A 19,158-nucleotide genomic window follows, 5' to 3' on the forward strand; every position below is an offset into this window, starting at 1 on the left:
TTAATGAAAAGTGATGTGAAAGGGTGGCCAGCTGGGCTAGTGTTGAAATCTTTCAACACTAAAGATTTTGATGACATTTTGAGAGGAAGTTTAAGATTTTGTTTAATCGTTTGGTAGGAACCTCTCCATACAATGGCAAAATCTCTTCATGTTCCTATTCCAAAAATATGGAGATGTAAAAATGTTGATCTGATCAATTTGTTGATGGGATGGAGAAAGATAATAGCTAGATCTTTTAAAATGTTTATTGTTTATTATTAATCATTCAATATCATTATTATTATTCATAAATATATATTTTCCCTTAGTCAGGAGACAATTATTATGGTCAAGCTGGGTCTCGTTTCTTTGATTGGTTAGTCTCAGTTTTTAAGCCCTGTATTTTGTTCAGTTCTCTGTCTGATCTTGCGGACGAGCCTCCAGGGAGCTTTATGGGTTACGTGGAATGTGTCCTTCTCCACAACGGTTCCCCGTTTACGATCTGCGAGAGCAAGGAGGAGACCAGCGAACCAGCCCAGCGACGGCGAAGTCTGTGCCCACCACAGATGCCGAGCCGGAGCCTGCCACGATCAGCAACAAGGACTGAGCCCAGAGCCCGAGCCCGAGCCCGACGTAACGTCTGACCAGGTGTGTTAGCCGGTCACATCGCTAGTTCCTGTGGGCGATTTGGTGGAGGTTGAGGAGATGACATGGAGCTCAACCCCCTCAACACCAGCTGAGGAAAAAGTATTGATGAACTGAGAGAGCAAGTGCATCCGGCCTAGAGGTCTGCTACCCGACCCGAGCCCGACGGGTCCCGAAAAATGTGCGGGTTTTGGTTCGGGTTAATGTTTAATGAACAGCCTCGGGTTCGGGTCGGGTTCGGGTTTGTAACTAAGAAAAACTAAATAGGCTATATATAGTTTGCGTGCCGTGTGCTTTGCCTGCTTGCTGTGTTGTGGTGACCGGCATGCGAGAGAAAGAAAGTAGGTTACATGCGTGCGCAGATGTGCAATGTGTATAGGCTACACAGACCACAGACACACAGGCTCTCTCTCTCAAATATATATATAATTTGTTTTATTTTATCATTATATAATTTATATATACACAAAACTGTTTTGCGCATGTGCTACGCTCTCGCGCGCTATTTCATTCACAACACAGACAGCAGACGACAGCAAGCAAACCATGAGAAATTTGTAACTGTTACACCTGTTCGACCACAGCAAAGTTACGCAAATGGTAAGTTTTTCTCTTACTGCTGTGCTGATAGGGCCGCTGCGCCTACATGTATTTACCGTTTCAAGCAATCACATATTGCAAAAATGGTATTTGCTGTGAGAAACAGAGTGGACCTCGGGTTCGGGTCGGGTTCGGGCTTAACATGTAAATGTAATTGTCGGGTCGGGTCGGGTCGGGTTAAATGATCGCGGGTACGGGCCGTGTTCGGGCTTCAGTTTAAAGCCCGTGCAGACCTCTAATCCGGCCTGTTCCGTTTCCACATGGAAGACGTGATAGGCTCAAAATTGCCAGTCATGTCTTCCAGCACAAAATTGTTTGAGATTGTGTTCCCTTGCCTCCCACTCCCACCTCCTCTGCCTGTTTTGTCTGAACCTAGTGAGAGTTCACCACCTCTTCCTCATCGACCAAGAGGGCTGTTCATGGATTTTATGCCTGTCTCGTGTGTTCCTGTTAAGCCTGTCTGTTCACCCCCTTCTGAACTGCTGAGATCTCCAGCACTGCCTCTCCTTAGCCTTTCATCTCCTGATAGGAGTGCCGACCCATTAGCTCCACCTTGGACCTCCGTGCCCGTCACTCCTCTTAGGCCTGGCAACCAGTCGGGCTCCACCGTGGCTCCTCCGTCCCTCGGCTCCACCTGGGACCATCATCCTCTCGGCTCCACCGGGCTTTCCTCGTCCCTTTGGCTCCACCTTGCTCAGTCGTTGCTCTGCCTGCGCTCAGGACTTCGGGCCTTCACCTGTGCCTCGTCCCTCCATCCCTTTGGCTCCATTGGGCTTTTCCTTCCTTCCATCCAGCTCAACCTTGGTCCTCGGTCTATATAATAAAGGACTGCTGCACTTAAATCCAGCATTTTTTTATTTTTACATCCTGCTGCAACCATACGCGACACAGGGGAACACAGGCTAGAATCATGAGAATGCTAAAGTAGTGCATATTTACATAAATGAATAATCATTTGAACCATGTTGTATGTTTTATACACCGCGAAAATAGCATGTATTTGACCAAAATTCCTAAAATCTAGATAGCGCAGTGGATGATTGTTAACAAAAACATTTTATTCAAAATTAGGCTAAATATCTTTACATTTTGGCTTTAATAAGATTTCCTCCCAAAAAAAGGCAAGAATAAACCTGGTGTCCTAATTGATACTCGATTCAAGCTTTAATTTCCCTTTATTTGGATTAATAAATGAAGATTAAAAATAGGGCAAAAAAAATCTGTACTGTGCAGTTGGGTCCTATATATCCTCAACTGTAAATCAGGTTACGTGACAGGCTGACAACCTCAAGACAGTAACCATGGATACAAACAGTCAAATGTATCATATTTCCTATGGAGGTAAAAAAAAAGTCACAATTTGCATTAAAAGACTGAAGTGAAAGTGTAGGCAGTTAGTGTGGTTTTGAAATATTTATATTCCATGTTACATAATCAGTAAATGGGAACCTCAACTTATTATATCCGGTTTGCAAATGTTGTATCAAAGCTGGAAGATTTTAATTTAGAAATCTTTGTAATGCAATTTCCTCCTGTCCCCTGGCATAAAGACAAAATGAAGCTTTGTTCAAAATTTTATTGCCAAGACATTTTAATCAGACCAGGAATCTTGTGATACAATTCTCATATAACAATTAATATTTGAATCTCAAAAGATGTTTTCGAGGCATGAGATTTTGATTATTTTCAGGTAGGCTACCTATGACAGAACTACACTGCAAGAAATGTTTTTCGATGTTGTAAATAAAAAAAAGATTATTTGAGTATACGCTTTACGAGTAAATACTATTTCAGTGTTTCTACTTCCAAATTTGTTTCCAACATGTGTTACTGTTTTTTTTTTTTTTTTAATTGTTTGTTATGAGTTGAGTTATGACTTAAAAACAAAGTCCACTAGATAGTGCGTACGCACCGAATGCCAAATGTGTATACTTTGAAAGGCTTGTGCACTCAACTGTGTGCAAGACTGAGCGGAACGTGGAAAATGAAGTAAACTCAGGCCTTAACCTTTAGAGGACCAGGTGTTGGGCTGAAAACTGGACACATCAGAGAAGATCAGAATCAGGTAAATCTGTCTTTGTGAAGCCTGAAGGACGTGTGACTCAAGCCACATACAAGGTTATTCTGGAAGAAAGCTTGCTTCCTTCTGTCCCGACAAGAGCAGATGGCTCGAAGGATTGGTTTTCCTGCAGGACAACGCTCCATGCCACACAGTCAGGACAATCTAAGACCACCAGATCAAGACCCTGTCATGACCAGCCAGACCTAAACCCCATTAAAAACCTCTGGAATGTGATCAAGAGGAAGTCTTCAAACAAAGCCAAGCTGGTTTAAATTCTGCACCAGGAGTGGCATAATGTCACCCAACATCAATGTGAAAGACTGATAGGGAGAATGATGGGAAATCAGGGTTATTCCAAAAAATACTGATTGTTTAACTGATTTTTTAAATTTTATTTAATACTTTTCTTCAAGAAGGACACATTAAATTGATCAAACGTGAAAGTAGAATGATCAGAATGATTTCTGAAGGATCATGTGACACTGAAGATTGGAGTAAAATTCAGCTTTGCATCACAGGAATAAATTATATTTTAAAATATATTAAAATAAGTTCTGTCACAACAACTCTCGCAGTGATTGACATGGTAATGGGTAAGACAATATTGTATGTTTGGTCTTGGTGGAATAGATCTGCTACGCTGCTGTTGCTGCAGAGCAAGTATGAGACTTGCTACTGCCAATACACAGACACACTGCTGTGAGAGAGTAAGACTGTTGCTGTACAATAGCATGCATGAATTAAAGTGTAGCAGATCTATGCAGGTGGAGCTGGTGAAGGTGGAGGGTTTCTGAAGCGCTGCACTGGTAAGACAAATGCTACCCGAGTATTTGAAGGTTGAGCAGCGAGCACATTGGCTACTGATACGCCAGGAACCAATCAGCTGCGCCCGATAATGATGTGATTATGAAAAGGTGAGTAAAAAGATTAGCCTGCACCATCTAAAGTTTCATGCCAGAACTTTGTATTTATTAAATATTAATAATATAATTTTTTTTAAGTGATTAATTTAAATAATTAATTACAAATTTAGTTTTAAAAAGTATATGTTTGGATGAGAGGAAGTGATCCTCTCAATACAGTACCTCGGTCTTACTCTCATTCCCATTCTTTTATAATGAAGCCTGTTCATACAAGGACTTCTGTATGTTTAAAAACTCAAAGCGTTATCTACACTTCTGGTTAATTTTTCACTGAACAAACTTCCTGTATTTACAGTGGGAGGGGCCGTGTGTATATAAATAAGAGATACAGTCAGAACATCACAGGACAGCCGCAAAGCACAATCCACAGAGAAGAGACTCGGCAAGGTAAATGTTTTTATTCTCAATATCAGTCAATCTATTATTGACTTTAGAGCATGTCACATTATCAGTAATATCACATGCTAGAGCAGATGGATAAAGTTCCAAAACAGTTACACAATTTCTAAAAAAACCAGAAACATTGAAAATAATTTTATTATTAATTATTCTGATGTGCTATTTTCAGATGGTTCCAGTGTTGATGTTCCTCATGGCAGCTCTTGTAGCTGCAGAGCCGCTGATGGATCTCTCAGACCCAGTAGAGTCTGATAGTGAGTCTGTCTCTGTGGTGCACTGTGATGCTTCTACCGCGTGTCCTGATGGAACAACGTGTTGTCTGAGTCCTTATGGACAATGGTTCTGCTGTCCGTTCTCAATGGTAAATCACAGTAAACTGTGTAACTTTTTTATAGTCTATTAAGTTCAAGATTTAACCTTTGTTTGTTCTGCCCACTCCTTCAGGGTCAGTGCTGTAGAGATGGAGTTCATTGCTGCCGTCACGGTTATCACTGCGATTCCACATCGACTCAGTGTTTGAGGGGGTGGTTGAGACTGTCTTCTTCTCCTCAGCCGGCCTCCAAAGCGATCCAGAAAACTCAGGTATATGACTGCAAAGTAAAGCAACCTATGCAACTAGTCAAGCAACCTGTCATGTTACAATGACCTACATACTTGACAATCTTTACAGACCATGTCATAGGACTTCCAATCACCATTTCCGGCAGTTATAAAACATGGTTGAACATTTTCAAGCTGCGAACAATAAACAGTGATCAATAAAATGGCATAAGACTTTTGACACAAATTAAAGAAATATTTCGGATTCTAAAAACATTATATGTTATCAATTGTCATAAATAGTCATTTAAATGTCTTTTTCTGTTAAAATAAACAATAGGGCAGTGAATTCTCTGTGGTTTAGTTCATTATATTATGTGCTATTGTATTTATTTGAGCTGTAAAATTTGAAATGGTTCTTTTAGAGATTTTTCTAAGAAGGCGATCTTCTGGATATGTGTTTAACTAACATAATTCCTGTGAATGGAAATGAGCAGGCTCTCGAAAGGCAGACCCAGACTGAGACTGTTCATTGTGAAGGAAACATCTACTGCCCAGCTGAGAAGTTCTGCTGCAAGACAGCATCTGGCCAGTGGGGGTGCTGCAGCGGTACAACTAACTCCATCTTACTCTATTATTAATCATGATTAATCAAGTCAAAATAAATGTTGATGTCGATGACTAAAAAATTATGATTTATGCAATGTAAGATTTTGTGTTTGCTCATATTATAAGTTGTATTTCTATATTTTTTAGGGATGGTGTTGTAAGTACAAACCCCCGTGAACCTCTTATCAACGACTGGCAAAGTGCAAGAGGCTTTCAAACTTTACTGTAGATTAATTCTACATCCAAACTGAATTCATGTGAAATAAAAATTGACAGAATTACAGTCAAATTGATTATTTTTTTTATTTAGAAAGTGTACCTTTAATCATCCATCTACATTGTATTTTGTTCATGAATTAATCTGTGTTTATGCATAGATCATGTATGCTCCACTTCGGTGCACTGACTTTCTTACAGTTTTGTTTACTGAAGTTTCCTCAGATACATTAGGATATTAGGTGGGAGGGGGACAATTAATTCCCTCCATTTCAGAGAGACTGTGAGCTTAATTGAGGGAGAATCCACAGGTTTATAATAATCATGCTGTAATGAGGTCACAGAGAAGTTTTAACAACTCGAAGATTCCACTGTCATTGTGAGGCTCTCGGCAATAAAGTGCCATGCATTTGACTGCTTCTTCTTCTTCATTAGAAGTGAGTAAAGTTAAAGTACATAAATTACTCACCAGGGTAAAGAAAACAGAAGAAAGAAATTCATACAGGTTTGGAACAACTTGAGGGTGCATAAATCCACCAGATGGTGCTGTTTTAGTCACTAGAAGCTTTTATTCTTTTCCCAGAACTCTCAGTGGAAAAAATACACTTCAAAATAAAAGACCTAGAACATGGAACAAACAAAACACGGGAAACAGTGAAATAAGCTTTTACTGCACACAGTATTGAGTGGATTAAGTAAAGGTAAATCAGGTAAATTAGTTACACCTCTACATAACGGAACAACACCACAATGAATGTAACAGAATACAAGAGACAATTCTTCAGGGGTCACCTGAAAATTAAAGCAAAGGAAGAAAAAAAAAAAAAAAAGATATCCCTGAGAATTTGGCAAATCACAGACCAAATATAATTCCATTAAAAATTACTCCAGTGCTTATGCAGAATATAATTGGAATAAATGTTCTAAACAATTATTCCAAATTTAAAAAAAAGAGAAAAGAAAACGCAGGAAAATCGTCTTTCATGTGTGTGTTTGATTTATTTTTTATTTATACAGTTTATATTGATTAACATTTATAAATATCCCAGATATGCCATTAGGCTAATTTCCAACTATAGTCCTTTGTCCAGATGTTAAAAGGACCATAAAACAATTTGCTAACAGACAAAACATGGACCAAAATAAAGACCTTCTGGTAGCAGGCATTGGACATGAAAAAGTAAGCAGCAGACAAAAAAAATAGTACTAATATTTTTTAAATGAATGCAGTAAATCAATAAAAAACTATTCACATTTCTTGTCGATGCTATTTTAGGGGAGGAGAACTCAAATACTAAGCATAAAAATGCAAAAAAAAAAAGTGGTCACATGACCTACAGGGGTCCATTTTGTGTCCTCTTTCAGCACATGTGCACGTCACGGCTCCATATTTTCTCCAGTGAAAAGTGCATTATTCACAAACTTTCATCCAGATAATCACCTACATTGGAGTCACCTTTGTTGATAAGTAAATAGGTATTTTCAAAAACTTTACATTATATATTATTAAATGTATCATAGGACATTACAAAACACTGCATGATTGCCTCAAGGCAACATTGTACCATAATGGAATCCCATAAGGCCATACCAGGCATAGGTTGGAATACAAGTAGAGTTCGAATTATCTTAATGTATTTGCATTTTTAGTCGGACAGTTATTCAGCTTTTACATTTTTTTTTAAATATTGAAGTCCAGGATGCCGTGAGCCTGGAGACTGTCAACAGTGAATCAACAGTGCTCATAAACAGCTGTTATTCTCACTAGAAACGAGAAGAAGCTTGGACCCGAAATTCCTGACATAACTGTTTTTATCTCATAACAGAGTTAAGGTGCAGTCACATTTACTGTTCAGCGAATTTTCACAAGAGAATTTCAGTCATTTCAATAGAAATCCACACGATAAGGAATTTCATGTGAGGTAAAAAAAAATGTTAACATTGGTCCAAGTTGGTCACTCGAATTTGCTGCATTGACCAACAAAAAGTGACTTCTGTGTGATGTGCTTCACTGTTGACATTGGACAAGAGACCTGTTTGCCAACAAATTTCACACATGTACTGTAACCACAACTTTACTCCGTTGCAACATAAAATGCAATCAATATAAATAAAATATTCAAAAGGGACATTTGAGGTAATGAATGAGTCAGCAAAGTGAAAACAGCAGCTTCATTTTCTGCCAGGCTTCTTTTATCCTCTTTTCTGATCGTTTGTCCTGGCACTTGATTTTCAGGTTTTCATCCCTGTTCAAACTTGTATTTCAGCGTACTATGCAAAAGTCACTGCAAAGAATGGTTCTCTTAACGTGACAGTTGTGGAAATAAAACTATTTCCTCATCCTTGTAAGGTTATAGTGATTTTTAATGTTTTGCCTTGAAACAACACTGATTGTAATGTTGGTTGACGTGATTTTGCAAAGAAAGACGTGTTCCTGGATCAACAGCTTTTGTTGATCCTGGAACAACAATCCTGTCCGAAAACATAGTTCTACCCCTAAATCTAACCTTTCCTATAACTTATCCCTAAAATCGAAATTAAGGTTCATAAAACTGAAAGCACCCAACCTTGTTTAAGCCTAAACTTGACATTAACTGTCCCCAAACCTATCCCTAAAATCTGATTTATTTATTAGAAGGTTGTTCCAGGAACACGGATGTTGATCGAGGAACTCGTTTAACTTGATGAAATCACGTTCACCTTGTGTTGTTGCAGAACTGGACTTCACCAAGTGCAACATGTTCCTGGATCAAGATCTTTGTTGATCCTGGATCCACCAGTCAGATCTCAGGAACAAGTTTTCTGTTTCAGTTTGTTTCAATTTGCCTGCTGTTGTACAATGATGCCTTGAGGCAACACACTTTTAATAAATAAATACATTTAAAAATAATGAAAATGTTTATTGATATTGTTATCATGTCCAATTTTAAGCACGAAAAACATCCCAAATATTTGTTCCTCATTAATACTATATTGCTTGGTTTAAATGGCATGTAAAGATATTGAGTACTGTTTCTCGTATTCCACAATTGAGGAGCTCTTACAGAGAAACGTTTAACCATTCAGTTTAACCATACTTTTTGTTTAATTGAACCTTAACAAAACAAGCAAACAGTCAAAGTACAGTCAGAACTACAATTTTTACATATAAAGAAAAACAGGGGGTAGGCTAATCTTTTAGCCTAACTTAATTTAAATATGTTAAAGCAGGGGTTCCCAACCTTTTTTGTGCCAGGGACCAGCATATTCATAAAAAAAATTCCAGGGACCAGTTGTCAATTTTAAGATGCATCGTTTGGAACATATCACTGTGTAAAACAGTAACAGCCTATCATTTATTTGCATAATGAACTAGATGGCAACAAAGGCTACTTGTATGAATATACCAATCTTTTTAAACTTTCAGACCGGTTCACAAAATATTTCCCTTTACTGCCATACAATTAGGTCTACTTCAAAAGCAACTCACATAGCACTCACTCACTAGCAGGTGGCAGTAATGGCAAATTGTATGAAAATACCAGTCCATTTCACCTGTCAAATCTCTCCAGAACCACTAAAGACAATCACTTCAACAGCAACTTAGTGTTTTCACACACCAACAGGTGACAACAAAGGCTAATTGTATGAAAATAAGTGCCAGTTTCAACAATCAGACAGTTTCAGAATACAATAGCAAACACATAACTTAGTGATTTCAGCCAATCATTTTTAAAGTATAAAATTAGAGATTAAACTTTAACCTTTAACAAAAAATACCAAATCAGACCAATGAGAACAAAACTATTTTAATGTGAGCATGAACTGCTTATTGATATTACTATATTTGTAGCTGTGCACAAGACAAGCTGTTCTTCCTGAGCATCCATAAAAAACATATGCATCCAAAACAATGCACACAAATTCCAGGATACAATAAAACGAAATTTAAAAAGGTCTGCTTTACAAATATGAACGAAAACCAGCTTACAGTTTTTCACCACAAATAATACACAACGGATTTGGCGTCACGGAATCGCCTGTTGTCATAAATCCATACCTAATGTATGAGGTATCGTATTTATGAAGCGTGACTTTTTCTCTCTCGCTATTTTCGAGTTGGTCATCGCCTTTCCTTTTACCAGAACTGTCTGCAATGAAATTAGCCATTGAAAAATATATGGCGGCCGCTCATCTCTCCACTTCTCTGTCACTTCAGGTGCAGCGCGCTTTTTTGCAGTCCGTTCAGATATGACGCGTTGCTAAGCAATCGCAAGGCGCTCAAAGAAACACATTTTAATCTATTTATTGTTTAGGTTTTGGATTAAATAACATGACGTCATAGCACTTAAAAAAGCATATAAAAAAGAAAATTATTATTATTATAAAAAAAGAAAAAAGAAAAAAAGAAACATTATTCTGGGAATATTTCAAGGCCAGGTGTTGTGCCGAATTTCGACTCCCTGCCAAATTATTAACCCCTCGTTGGAAGTCAGAGCTGATTGCCTAATCCTAACCCCACCCCTAATCCTAACCCCACCCCCACAACTAAGCCTAAACCTACCATACTAGGGGGGTAATAATTTGGAGAGGCGGTATTAACATTAAGTGACATGGCATCTGACGCACAGAAGCCAATGGCACATGTCACTATGCGCATTGGCACATCCGGTCTTCATTGGCATGTGCCAGTGGAGTGGCATGTGTCACTGACATTATTGGCATGTGCCACTGACATCGCGACACACTGACACTGACATGACACCTGACTGACACCGAGTCGCGGAACATGTCACCGTGTTGCGACACCTCCAGTAGCGACTGACAGATTAATCGAACACCTATGGCCTACTGACGTAATTGTGCCACAAAATCCTAAATAAATAGCCTAATTTTGTGATATTTAAAATATCAATTAAACGAATTAAAGTGCATTAATATTTTAATAAACGTGTTATTTGTGTCACGTCTGTATTTGATTGGTATGTGTCACTGAATGTTTTGTAATACCAGAGCTACTTTGTTTATCTCGCAAAGGCACAAACTGGCCATTCTAGGAAAGACACGAAATAAATCTATCATGGGTCACTACGAATAACGCATTAACAGTCGCGTCCGTTACTGTAAACCTTTATTTTTGCGTGATGCTGCACAGACGCACGCCAGTAGGTGTCAGTATAAGTGAGTGTAACACTGGCCAGCGCAAGATTCTCATCTGTGGCTTTAATATTTCAAAATAATTGTATCGAATTATGTATGTTGTAGGCTACACATTAACTTAGCGATGTTATAAATCATATTTTTTGACAGCATAAAGCAAATTGTTATGCAAGTGGCATATGACGCAATCCATTTGGCACATCTCACGTTTTAGTGACACATGCCAATATCCACTGGACCCAGTTGGCCTGTGTCACTGACATGAGCTCTTTATGTTGTGGCACCTCCAGTAGTGACACCTGCAGCTGTCTGCCGGAGTATAATGTAGATTATGTACCATATGCACAATTGCACAATGTATTTTATTTATTGAATAATTCCATAAAATTATTTTTGAAATATTAAAGGTACTGAGGAAGGTCCTGAGCACTTTTTGCACTTGTATAAATAAAGAATATTGCTAGTAGCTCGGTATACTCCTTTTCAGATACATAGCCTAACAAACATATGATTTTTAATAATACATTTTTTACACTTTTTGGAAGGACTTGAAATATTAAAGCCACAGATGAGAATCTTGCGCTGGCCAGTGTTACACTCACTTATACTGACACCTACTGGCGTGCGTCTGTGCAGCATCACGCAAAAATAAAGGTTTACAGTAACGGACGCGACTGTTAATACGTTATTCGTAGTGACCCATGATAGATTTATTTCGTGTCTTTCCTAGAATGGGCAGTTTGTGCCTTTGCGAGATAAACAACGTAAAGTAGCTCTGGTATTACAAAACATTCAGTGACACATACCAATCAAATACAGACGTGACACAAATAACACGTTTATTAAAATATTAATGCACTTTAATTCGTTTAATTGATATTTTAAATATCACAAAATTAGGCTATTTATTTAGGATTTTGTGGCACAATTACGTCAGTAGGCTATAGGTGTTCGATTAATCTGTCAGTCACTACTGGAGGTGTCGCAACACAGTGAAATGTTCCGCGACTCGGTGTCAGTCAGGTGTCATGTCAGTGTCAGTGTGTCGCGATGTCAGTGGCACATGCCAATAATGTCAGTGACACATGCCACTATCCACTGGCACATGCCAATGAAGACCGGATGTGCCACCGGATGTGCCAATGCGCATAGTGACATGTGCCATTGGCTTCTGTGCGTCAGATGCCATGTCACTTAATGTTAAAACTGCTACTGATAATTTGGCAGGAGTCAAAATTCGGCACGACACCGGCACTAACGGGTCCACGGACCGGCACCGGTCCGGGGACCGGGGGTTGGGAATCACTGTGTTAAAGGACTCACATATAGAAATAGTTTTAATTTCTTTCTTCTTATTAGAATGAAAATAGTATTGATATATATTTGAATCTCTTTTTCAAAAACAAAGGATTAGTTTAACTGTATTTAATATCAACATATAGTGCAGGGCCATATGTAGCAAAATAAAGTGTTTGGAACATTTCATATAGATTTTTGCAAATTATGTTTTTTGACTTCTTCAGACCCTATAGTTTGCAAAACTACCTGTTTCCGATTTTTTCCCGGGCTGCACAGGCCCAAAATCCAAGATGGCGGACATATCACCAAAAATTGCAAATAATCGCCTTTTTAAACATTTCAAATGGATATATGTTAGGTACAGGGGCGCCACTATCAATTTTGGGCCCTATGAAAGAATATGAGGTTGGGCCCCCTACCGCACCCATTCTGTTAATAAAATCGATCTCTGGGGCCCCCAAAAGTGCCTGGGCCCTTAGAATCGTCCTAACTTCCCCTCCCCTTAGCGGCGCCCCTGGTTAGGTATATCATTATATACATACATTTTCTAATTAACTGATTGACTTGGGTAATAAATATGACCATGGGTAACATGAATTATCATGATTATCAACCAATGATGGGTGTAACCACCATTATGCTATTTATTGGCATACCCGGAAAAACGCATTGACTGATTAAAAGTTTCCTTCATATAACCTAATAATCATTTTAATTAAAATAATGTTCTGCGCTCACCACAATAATTCTGTTAACAATCAGATGACATGGAAAATTATTGGGGAGAATGGATTACATGAAGCCAATGGAAAGATGGGAAAGATAGCCAGCCTTTGTTACTAGGAAACGATAAACAAAATGAAACTTTTGAGCTTTTGCAGGAAGAGGGAAATTATTTTTCCAGCCTGGGCAACTGGTGTTTTTTTACTTGCTAGGACCCCACTGAATACAAAACAACCTGTTTCCAATTTTTTTCTTCATTTTTAGTGCCAAAATTCAAGATGGCAGACAATATGCAGACAAATCACATAAAATAAAATATATAATCTTTTCCCTTCTATAAAGGCTTTAAAATGGTAAACTTTTGATGAATGTATTCCTAATAAGGCAGACAAGTGAGACAGACTATTTTCAAAATATTTATTGGATCATTTGCCAAAAAATTGGGTGAAAAAAATAGAAACATTGGAAAAAATGGGAAAAAAAATCTGCATTTTGTTTCATCATTGAAGAGTTCAACAAAACAGTCAGCCATTGTCACTCAAGTATTTATCCTCATCACTCTCACTGTCACTGTCTGACTTTTCAATATTGGTGCATGTCTCCTCAGAGCCCTCACACCTGCAAAGTTGCGTGCATGGTAAGTTGTTGCTCTTGCAAGAACACCTTCTACTGCATTGGCTGGCAAGACAAGAGCACTTCACAAGCTCCACAACAGCCTCTGGTGCTGGTGGAAGTTTTGACAGGACAGGAGTCCATTGCCCATCATCAATTTGCCTCCATCCCAGTGATAGTGCGTCAAGAATCTTTGGAGCAGGCACTGTATCTTGTGCCCAAACATTTGCTTGCCAGTGTGCTCTCAGAATGTGCTCTGTAACTGCTCCTGAAGTGGGACATGGTTTTCCCACTCCCTGGTTGGGTTTTAGAGTTTTAAACATGTTCCACCGAAGGGCTTTAGCTGTTTCATAACCAGGTTTGAAGAGCTGACACATGAATTTCTCACATCCAGCTAACACGTCTGGAGATGGATGAGGACCTACACCAAGCCTACAAAGTGCATTAATGACATCATCGTCTGTCTCCATGAATGACTTGAAACAAGAAACCTTTCCTTTCCCACGGATATGGCCTGTGGTATCGCAACTTGTGAGTGCATGGAACCCTGGTAATGCTACTGCGTACATGATCAGTAGAGTGTCCGCCTCTTCTTGTGAGCTCCTCATGCTCACCATGTTAACTTTTGAGGCCATAACACCTTTGTTAGACAGATGATGATGTCATTAATGCACACGATGATATCAGGAATTACATTTCAACTATTAAACATGTTCATTTTTGATATCAACAATTGAATTTTAACTAGTAAAAACTATAATTCTTGATATTAACAATTGAATTTCAACTAGTAAAAACTATAATTCTTTATATTAACCATTTATATCCTGGGAATGGCAATAGGCAAGCCATTTTGACTTTTAATCATTCGCAGGATATGAATTCTTGATATCAACAACTAAATTTTCACTAGTTAAAATGATAGTTATTGATATCAGGAATTAGATTTCTACTAGTAACAATGGCAATTTTTTGATATCAGGAATTACATTTCCACTAGTAACAATGCTAATTCTTGATATCAGCATTTACATTTTCACTAGTTAAAATGATAATTCTTGATATCAACAATTGAATTTCAACTAGTAAAAACTATAATTCTTGATATCTGTAATTGTATTTTCACTAGTGAAATGTCACCATAGGCTGCCATTCAAAATCAATTGTTGATATCAAGAATTGATTTCTTACTTGTTGAAATTCCAGTTTCACATATCAGAAATACAATTCTTACTAGTAAAAACCTTTATTTTTGATATCAAGAATTCAATTGTCACTAGTTGAAATGTCTATTCTTGATATCAACATTTGAATTGCTACTAGTAACAATGTTCATTTTTGATATCAATAATTCCATTTTCACTAGTGACAATGTTAATTTCTGATATCATGAATGTGATTGTTACTAGTAAGAAAGCCATTTTAGATATCTGAAATTATATTGATATCAGAAATACATTTTCAGATATCAAAAATGAAAATTTTTACTATAGTAGCAATTAAATTGTTGATATCAAGAATAGACATTTCAACTAGTGACAATTTAATTATTGATATCAGTAATTGCCATTTTTACTAGTAACAATGTAATTATTGATATCAAAAATTATATTTCTATTATATTCATAAATTCACAAATTATATATCATTTTAAAGCTTAGGATCTCAGCTTTTTAATGCATCTAACTCCTAACGAGTGCTGAGTAATCCCTCTAAAACCGAGTGTACCGCCAGCAGCCGCCACCTAGCTGCGAAAATATTCATTACCATATTTTTCAAAAATCTTGCCTTGATTAACACAAAGTTGATGTCATTTGAAAGCTTAGAGTCTGAACAGTGAATGATTCCACTTTGAAAAACTCTTAAGTATTGCTGAGTTATTTGCTGATAAATAGAATTTCTTTTTTTCATAATCTATAAAATAATGTACTGCAATGTGTCAAAAACATCATACAATTGAAACATGAAACATTCACAGATCATTGAAAATGGCACTTAATTTTTTTACAGCATATTATTACAATTAAAATGAGCCCAAAATTAACATAATCTATTGCTTTTATGACAAGATATTCTTCATGGAGAAAAAATTGCCCATGAGGGGGTGTCAAAGATAAGACAAAAAGGCTATCTCTTTTCCAAATGCTGTAACTTTTGATTCCTTTATCCAAAAATTATTTATTTTTTATCCAGATGCAGCTAACATGTAGGGGGACTTCACTAAAAACGAATTTTCCTCCTACCTTATTTCCTTCCTGAGTTATTCCATGACAAATAAGAAAGATATGCAAAATCATAATAAAAATTATATATATATTTTTGTCTTTTATCAGCCGTTTCTCGGCAGGACAATGTCCAAATGTAATCTAATCTAATCTAACCTACCTTTTGACTTTCCTTGCTACAGTTTTGGAGTTATGATTATATAGTTTTTATAGTTTGGAGCATAATTTGTTGTGTGTTTGTGTGTGTGGGTGTGTGTGTGTGTGTGTGTGTGTGTGTGTGTGGGGGGGTGTCATATTTGCACTTTTGATGTTTTAGAGTGTCACCCCTTTATTGCTGTGCTCTTTTTTTCTGCACAGTGGCTGATTTGTAGTTTGTACCACCAAAAGTTTCTCTGAGTTTTCGTATTTTTTCGTATTTCCCATTCATTTCCTATGTCGGTCATTTTTGACCGGCAGGAAGCTAAGTGTGACTATTTTTTTTACGACCCTTTAACATATCCGAATCATGTCCATGATTTTTTTGTGTGTTCACATAGCTAATACAACAAAAGTTACCAAGTGTCATCCCATTCCGATGAAGCAAAAAAAAATTAAAATTAAAAATGTATAAGTTTTCGTCCGTTTTTGACCGAAGAAGCCCAGAGGGGTTATTAACTAGTGAAAATTTAAATGCTGATATCAAGAATTAGCATTGTTACTAGTGGAAATGTAATTCCTGATATCGAAAATTGCCATTGTTACTAGTAGAAATCTAATTTCTGATATCAATAACTATCGTTTTAACTAGTGAAAATTGAATTGTTGATATCAAGAATTCATATCCTGGAAATGAATAAAAGTTAAAACGGCTTGCCATACTGAGAAGACATGCACCAATATTGAAAAGTCAGACAGTGACAGTGACAGTGAGAGTGATGAGGATAAATACTTGAGTGACAATGACTGACTGTTTTGTTCTTCATTTTTTTCAGATTTTTTATTTTTTTTATTTTTTTTTTGCCCAATTTTTTGGCAAACGATCCAATAAATATTTTTAAAATAGTCTGGGTCTCACTTGTCTGCCTTATTAGGAATACATTCATCAAAAAGTTTACCATTTTAAAGCCTTCATAGAAGTGAAAAGATTATATATTTTATTTTCTGTGATTTTTCTGCATATATTGTCTGCCATCTTGAATTTTGGCACTAAAAATGAAGAAAAAAAAATTGGAAACAGGTTGTTTTGTATTCAGTGGGGTCCTAGCAAGTAAAAAAACACCAGTTGCAAAAATCTATATGAACCGTTCCTAAAATAACACAATTCCCCACACTAATAGAAATTTAGCAAATATATTATATTGATAATATATTATTATTTTCTTTTATTTGAGGGGATATTAGTAAAACCAAATAAAACATTTTCTAAACACAAAGAAAAGTGACATCAGTGTATAGCTATGTATCTAAATTTCCTGGTTAAATTTTAAATTTTAAATGGGAGGAGCCGTGTGTATATATATATATATAAGAGATACAGTCAGAACATCACAGGACAGCACAGACAGGAAAACACAATCCACAAAGAAGAGACCCAGCAAGGTAAATGTTCTTATTCTTACGTCAATGAATCTATTATTGACTTTAGACTTTGTCACATTATCAGTAATATCACATGTTAGAACAGACTGAAAAAGTTCCAAACTTTTTTTCAGTAATTAAAAACAAAACAAAAATGCAGTATATTATTATTAATTATTTTGATGTGCTATTTTCAGATGGTTCCAGTGTTGATGTTCCTCATGGCAGCTCTTGTAGCTGCAGAGCCGCTGATGGATCTCTCAGACCCAGTAGAGTCTGATAGTGAGTCTGTCTCTGTGGTGCACTGTGATGCTTCTACCGCGTGTCCTGATGGAACAACGTGTTGTCTGAGTCCTTATGGACAATGGTTCTGCTGTCCGTTCTCAATGGTAAATCACAGTAAACTGTGTAACTTTTTTATAGTCAATTAAGTTCAAGGTTTAACCTTTGTTTGTTCTGCCCACTCCTTCAGGGTCAGTGCTGTAGAGATGGAGTTCATTGCTGCCGTCACGGTTATCACTGCGATTCCACATCGACTCAGTGTTTGAGGGGGTGGTTGAGAATGTCTTCTTCTCCTCAGCCGGCCTCCAAAGCGATCCAGAAAACTCAGGTATGTCAGTACTCTGCCTATGACTGCAAAGTAAAGCAACCTATGCAACTAGTCAAGCAACCTGTCATGTTACAGTGACCTACATACTTGACAATCTTTACAGACCATGTCATATGACTTCCAATCACCATTTCCGGCAGTTATAAAACATGTTTGAACATTTTCAAGCTGCGAACAATAAACAGTGATCAGACTTTTGACACAAATTAAAGAAATATTTCGGATTCTAAAAACATTATATGTTATCAATTGTCATAAATAGTCATTTAAATTCCTCTGTCTGTTAAAATAAACAATAGGGCAGTGAATTCTCTGTGGTTTAGTTCATTATATTATGTGCTATTGTATTTATTTGAGCTGTAAAATTTGAAATGGTTCTTTTAGAGATTTTTCTAAGAAGGCGATCTTCTGGATATGTGTTTAACTAACATAATTCCTGTGAATGGAAATGAGCAGGCTCTCGAAAGGCAGACCCAGACTGAGACTGTTCATTGTGAAGGAAACATCTATTGCCCAGCTGAGAAGTTCTGCTGCAAGACAGCATCTGGCCAGTGGGGGTGCTGCAGCGGTACAACTAACTTCATCTTACTCTATTAATCATGATTAATCATCAAGTCAAAATAAATGTGGATGTCGATGACTAATAGATTTATGATATATGCAATGTAAGATTTTGTGTTTGCTCATGTTATAAGTTGTATTTCTATATTTTTTTAGGGATGGTGTTGTAAGTACAACCCCCTGTGAACCTCTTATCAAAGAATGGCAAAGTGCAAGAGGCTTTCAAACTTCACTGTCACTCTTGAGGGAATAGATTAATCCTACATCCAAGCTGAATTTTTTTTTTTTATTCCAAATAAAAATGTATTGAATTGCAATAAAATTGCATTGCACTTTTAATAAAAGATTTTGTTTTTGAGAAAGTGTTTATTTTATTTTTATTTCTCCATCCATTCCTGGTATTTTGTCCACGAGTCAATAAGTGTTTATGAATTAATATTTTAAAGTCCCCCCTGTGGT

General features: G+C 37.0%; 2 protein-coding genes across 2 annotated transcripts; both read left to right on the plus strand.

The window, feature by feature from the left end:
- The first annotated feature begins 4,515 nt into the window (after positions 1 to 4,515).
- Positions 4,516 to 6,040, plus strand: LOC307163448 (progranulin-like). Its single transcript, XM_079879484.1, has 5 exons — positions 4,516 to 4,596; positions 4,778 to 4,969; positions 5,053 to 5,190; positions 5,646 to 5,757; positions 5,905 to 6,040. The coding sequence occupies exons 2-5, from the start codon at positions 4,778 to 4,780 to the stop codon at positions 5,916 to 5,918; spliced, it is 456 nt and encodes a 151-aa protein (XP_079735610.1). The 5' UTR covers positions 4,516 to 4,596; the 3' UTR covers positions 5,919 to 6,040.
- Positions 6,041 to 17,498: 11,458 nt separating this feature from the next.
- LOC307163421 (progranulin-like) lies at positions 17,499 to 19,058 on the plus strand. The gene is made up of 5 exons (XM_079879446.1): positions 17,499 to 17,549; positions 17,726 to 17,917; positions 18,001 to 18,138; positions 18,595 to 18,706; positions 18,856 to 19,058. The coding sequence occupies exons 2-5, from the start codon at positions 17,726 to 17,728 to the stop codon at positions 18,867 to 18,869; spliced, it is 456 nt and encodes a 151-aa protein (XP_079735572.1). The 5' UTR covers positions 17,499 to 17,549; the 3' UTR covers positions 18,870 to 19,058.
- Positions 19,059 to 19,158: the final 100 nt, after the last annotated feature.

Source organism: Squalius cephalus (assembly GCF_949319135.1).
Source record: "Squalius cephalus genome assembly, chromosome: 8".
Classification (NCBI taxonomy): Eukaryota; Metazoa; Chordata; class Actinopteri; order Cypriniformes; family Leuciscidae; genus Squalius; species Squalius cephalus.

Coding starts and splice junctions, on each gene's coding strand:
- LOC307163448 (XM_079879484.1), top strand. CDS start 4,778: ATGGTTCCAGTGTTGATGTTCCTCATGGCAGCTCTTGTAGCTGCAGAG. Junction 4,970..5,052: donor TCTGCTGTCCGTTCTCAATG/GTAAATCACAGT, acceptor CCACTCCTTCAG/GGTCAGTGCTGTAGAGATGG. Junction 5,191..5,645: donor AAGCGATCCAGAAAACTCAG/GTATATGACTGC, acceptor GGAAATGAGCAG/GCTCTCGAAAGGCAGACCCA.
- LOC307163421 (XM_079879446.1), top strand. CDS start 17,726: ATGGTTCCAGTGTTGATGTTCCTCATGGCAGCTCTTGTAGCTGCAGAG. Junction 17,918..18,000: donor TCTGCTGTCCGTTCTCAATG/GTAAATCACAGT, acceptor CCACTCCTTCAG/GGTCAGTGCTGTAGAGATGG. Junction 18,139..18,594: donor AAGCGATCCAGAAAACTCAG/GTATGTCAGTAC, acceptor GGAAATGAGCAG/GCTCTCGAAAGGCAGACCCA.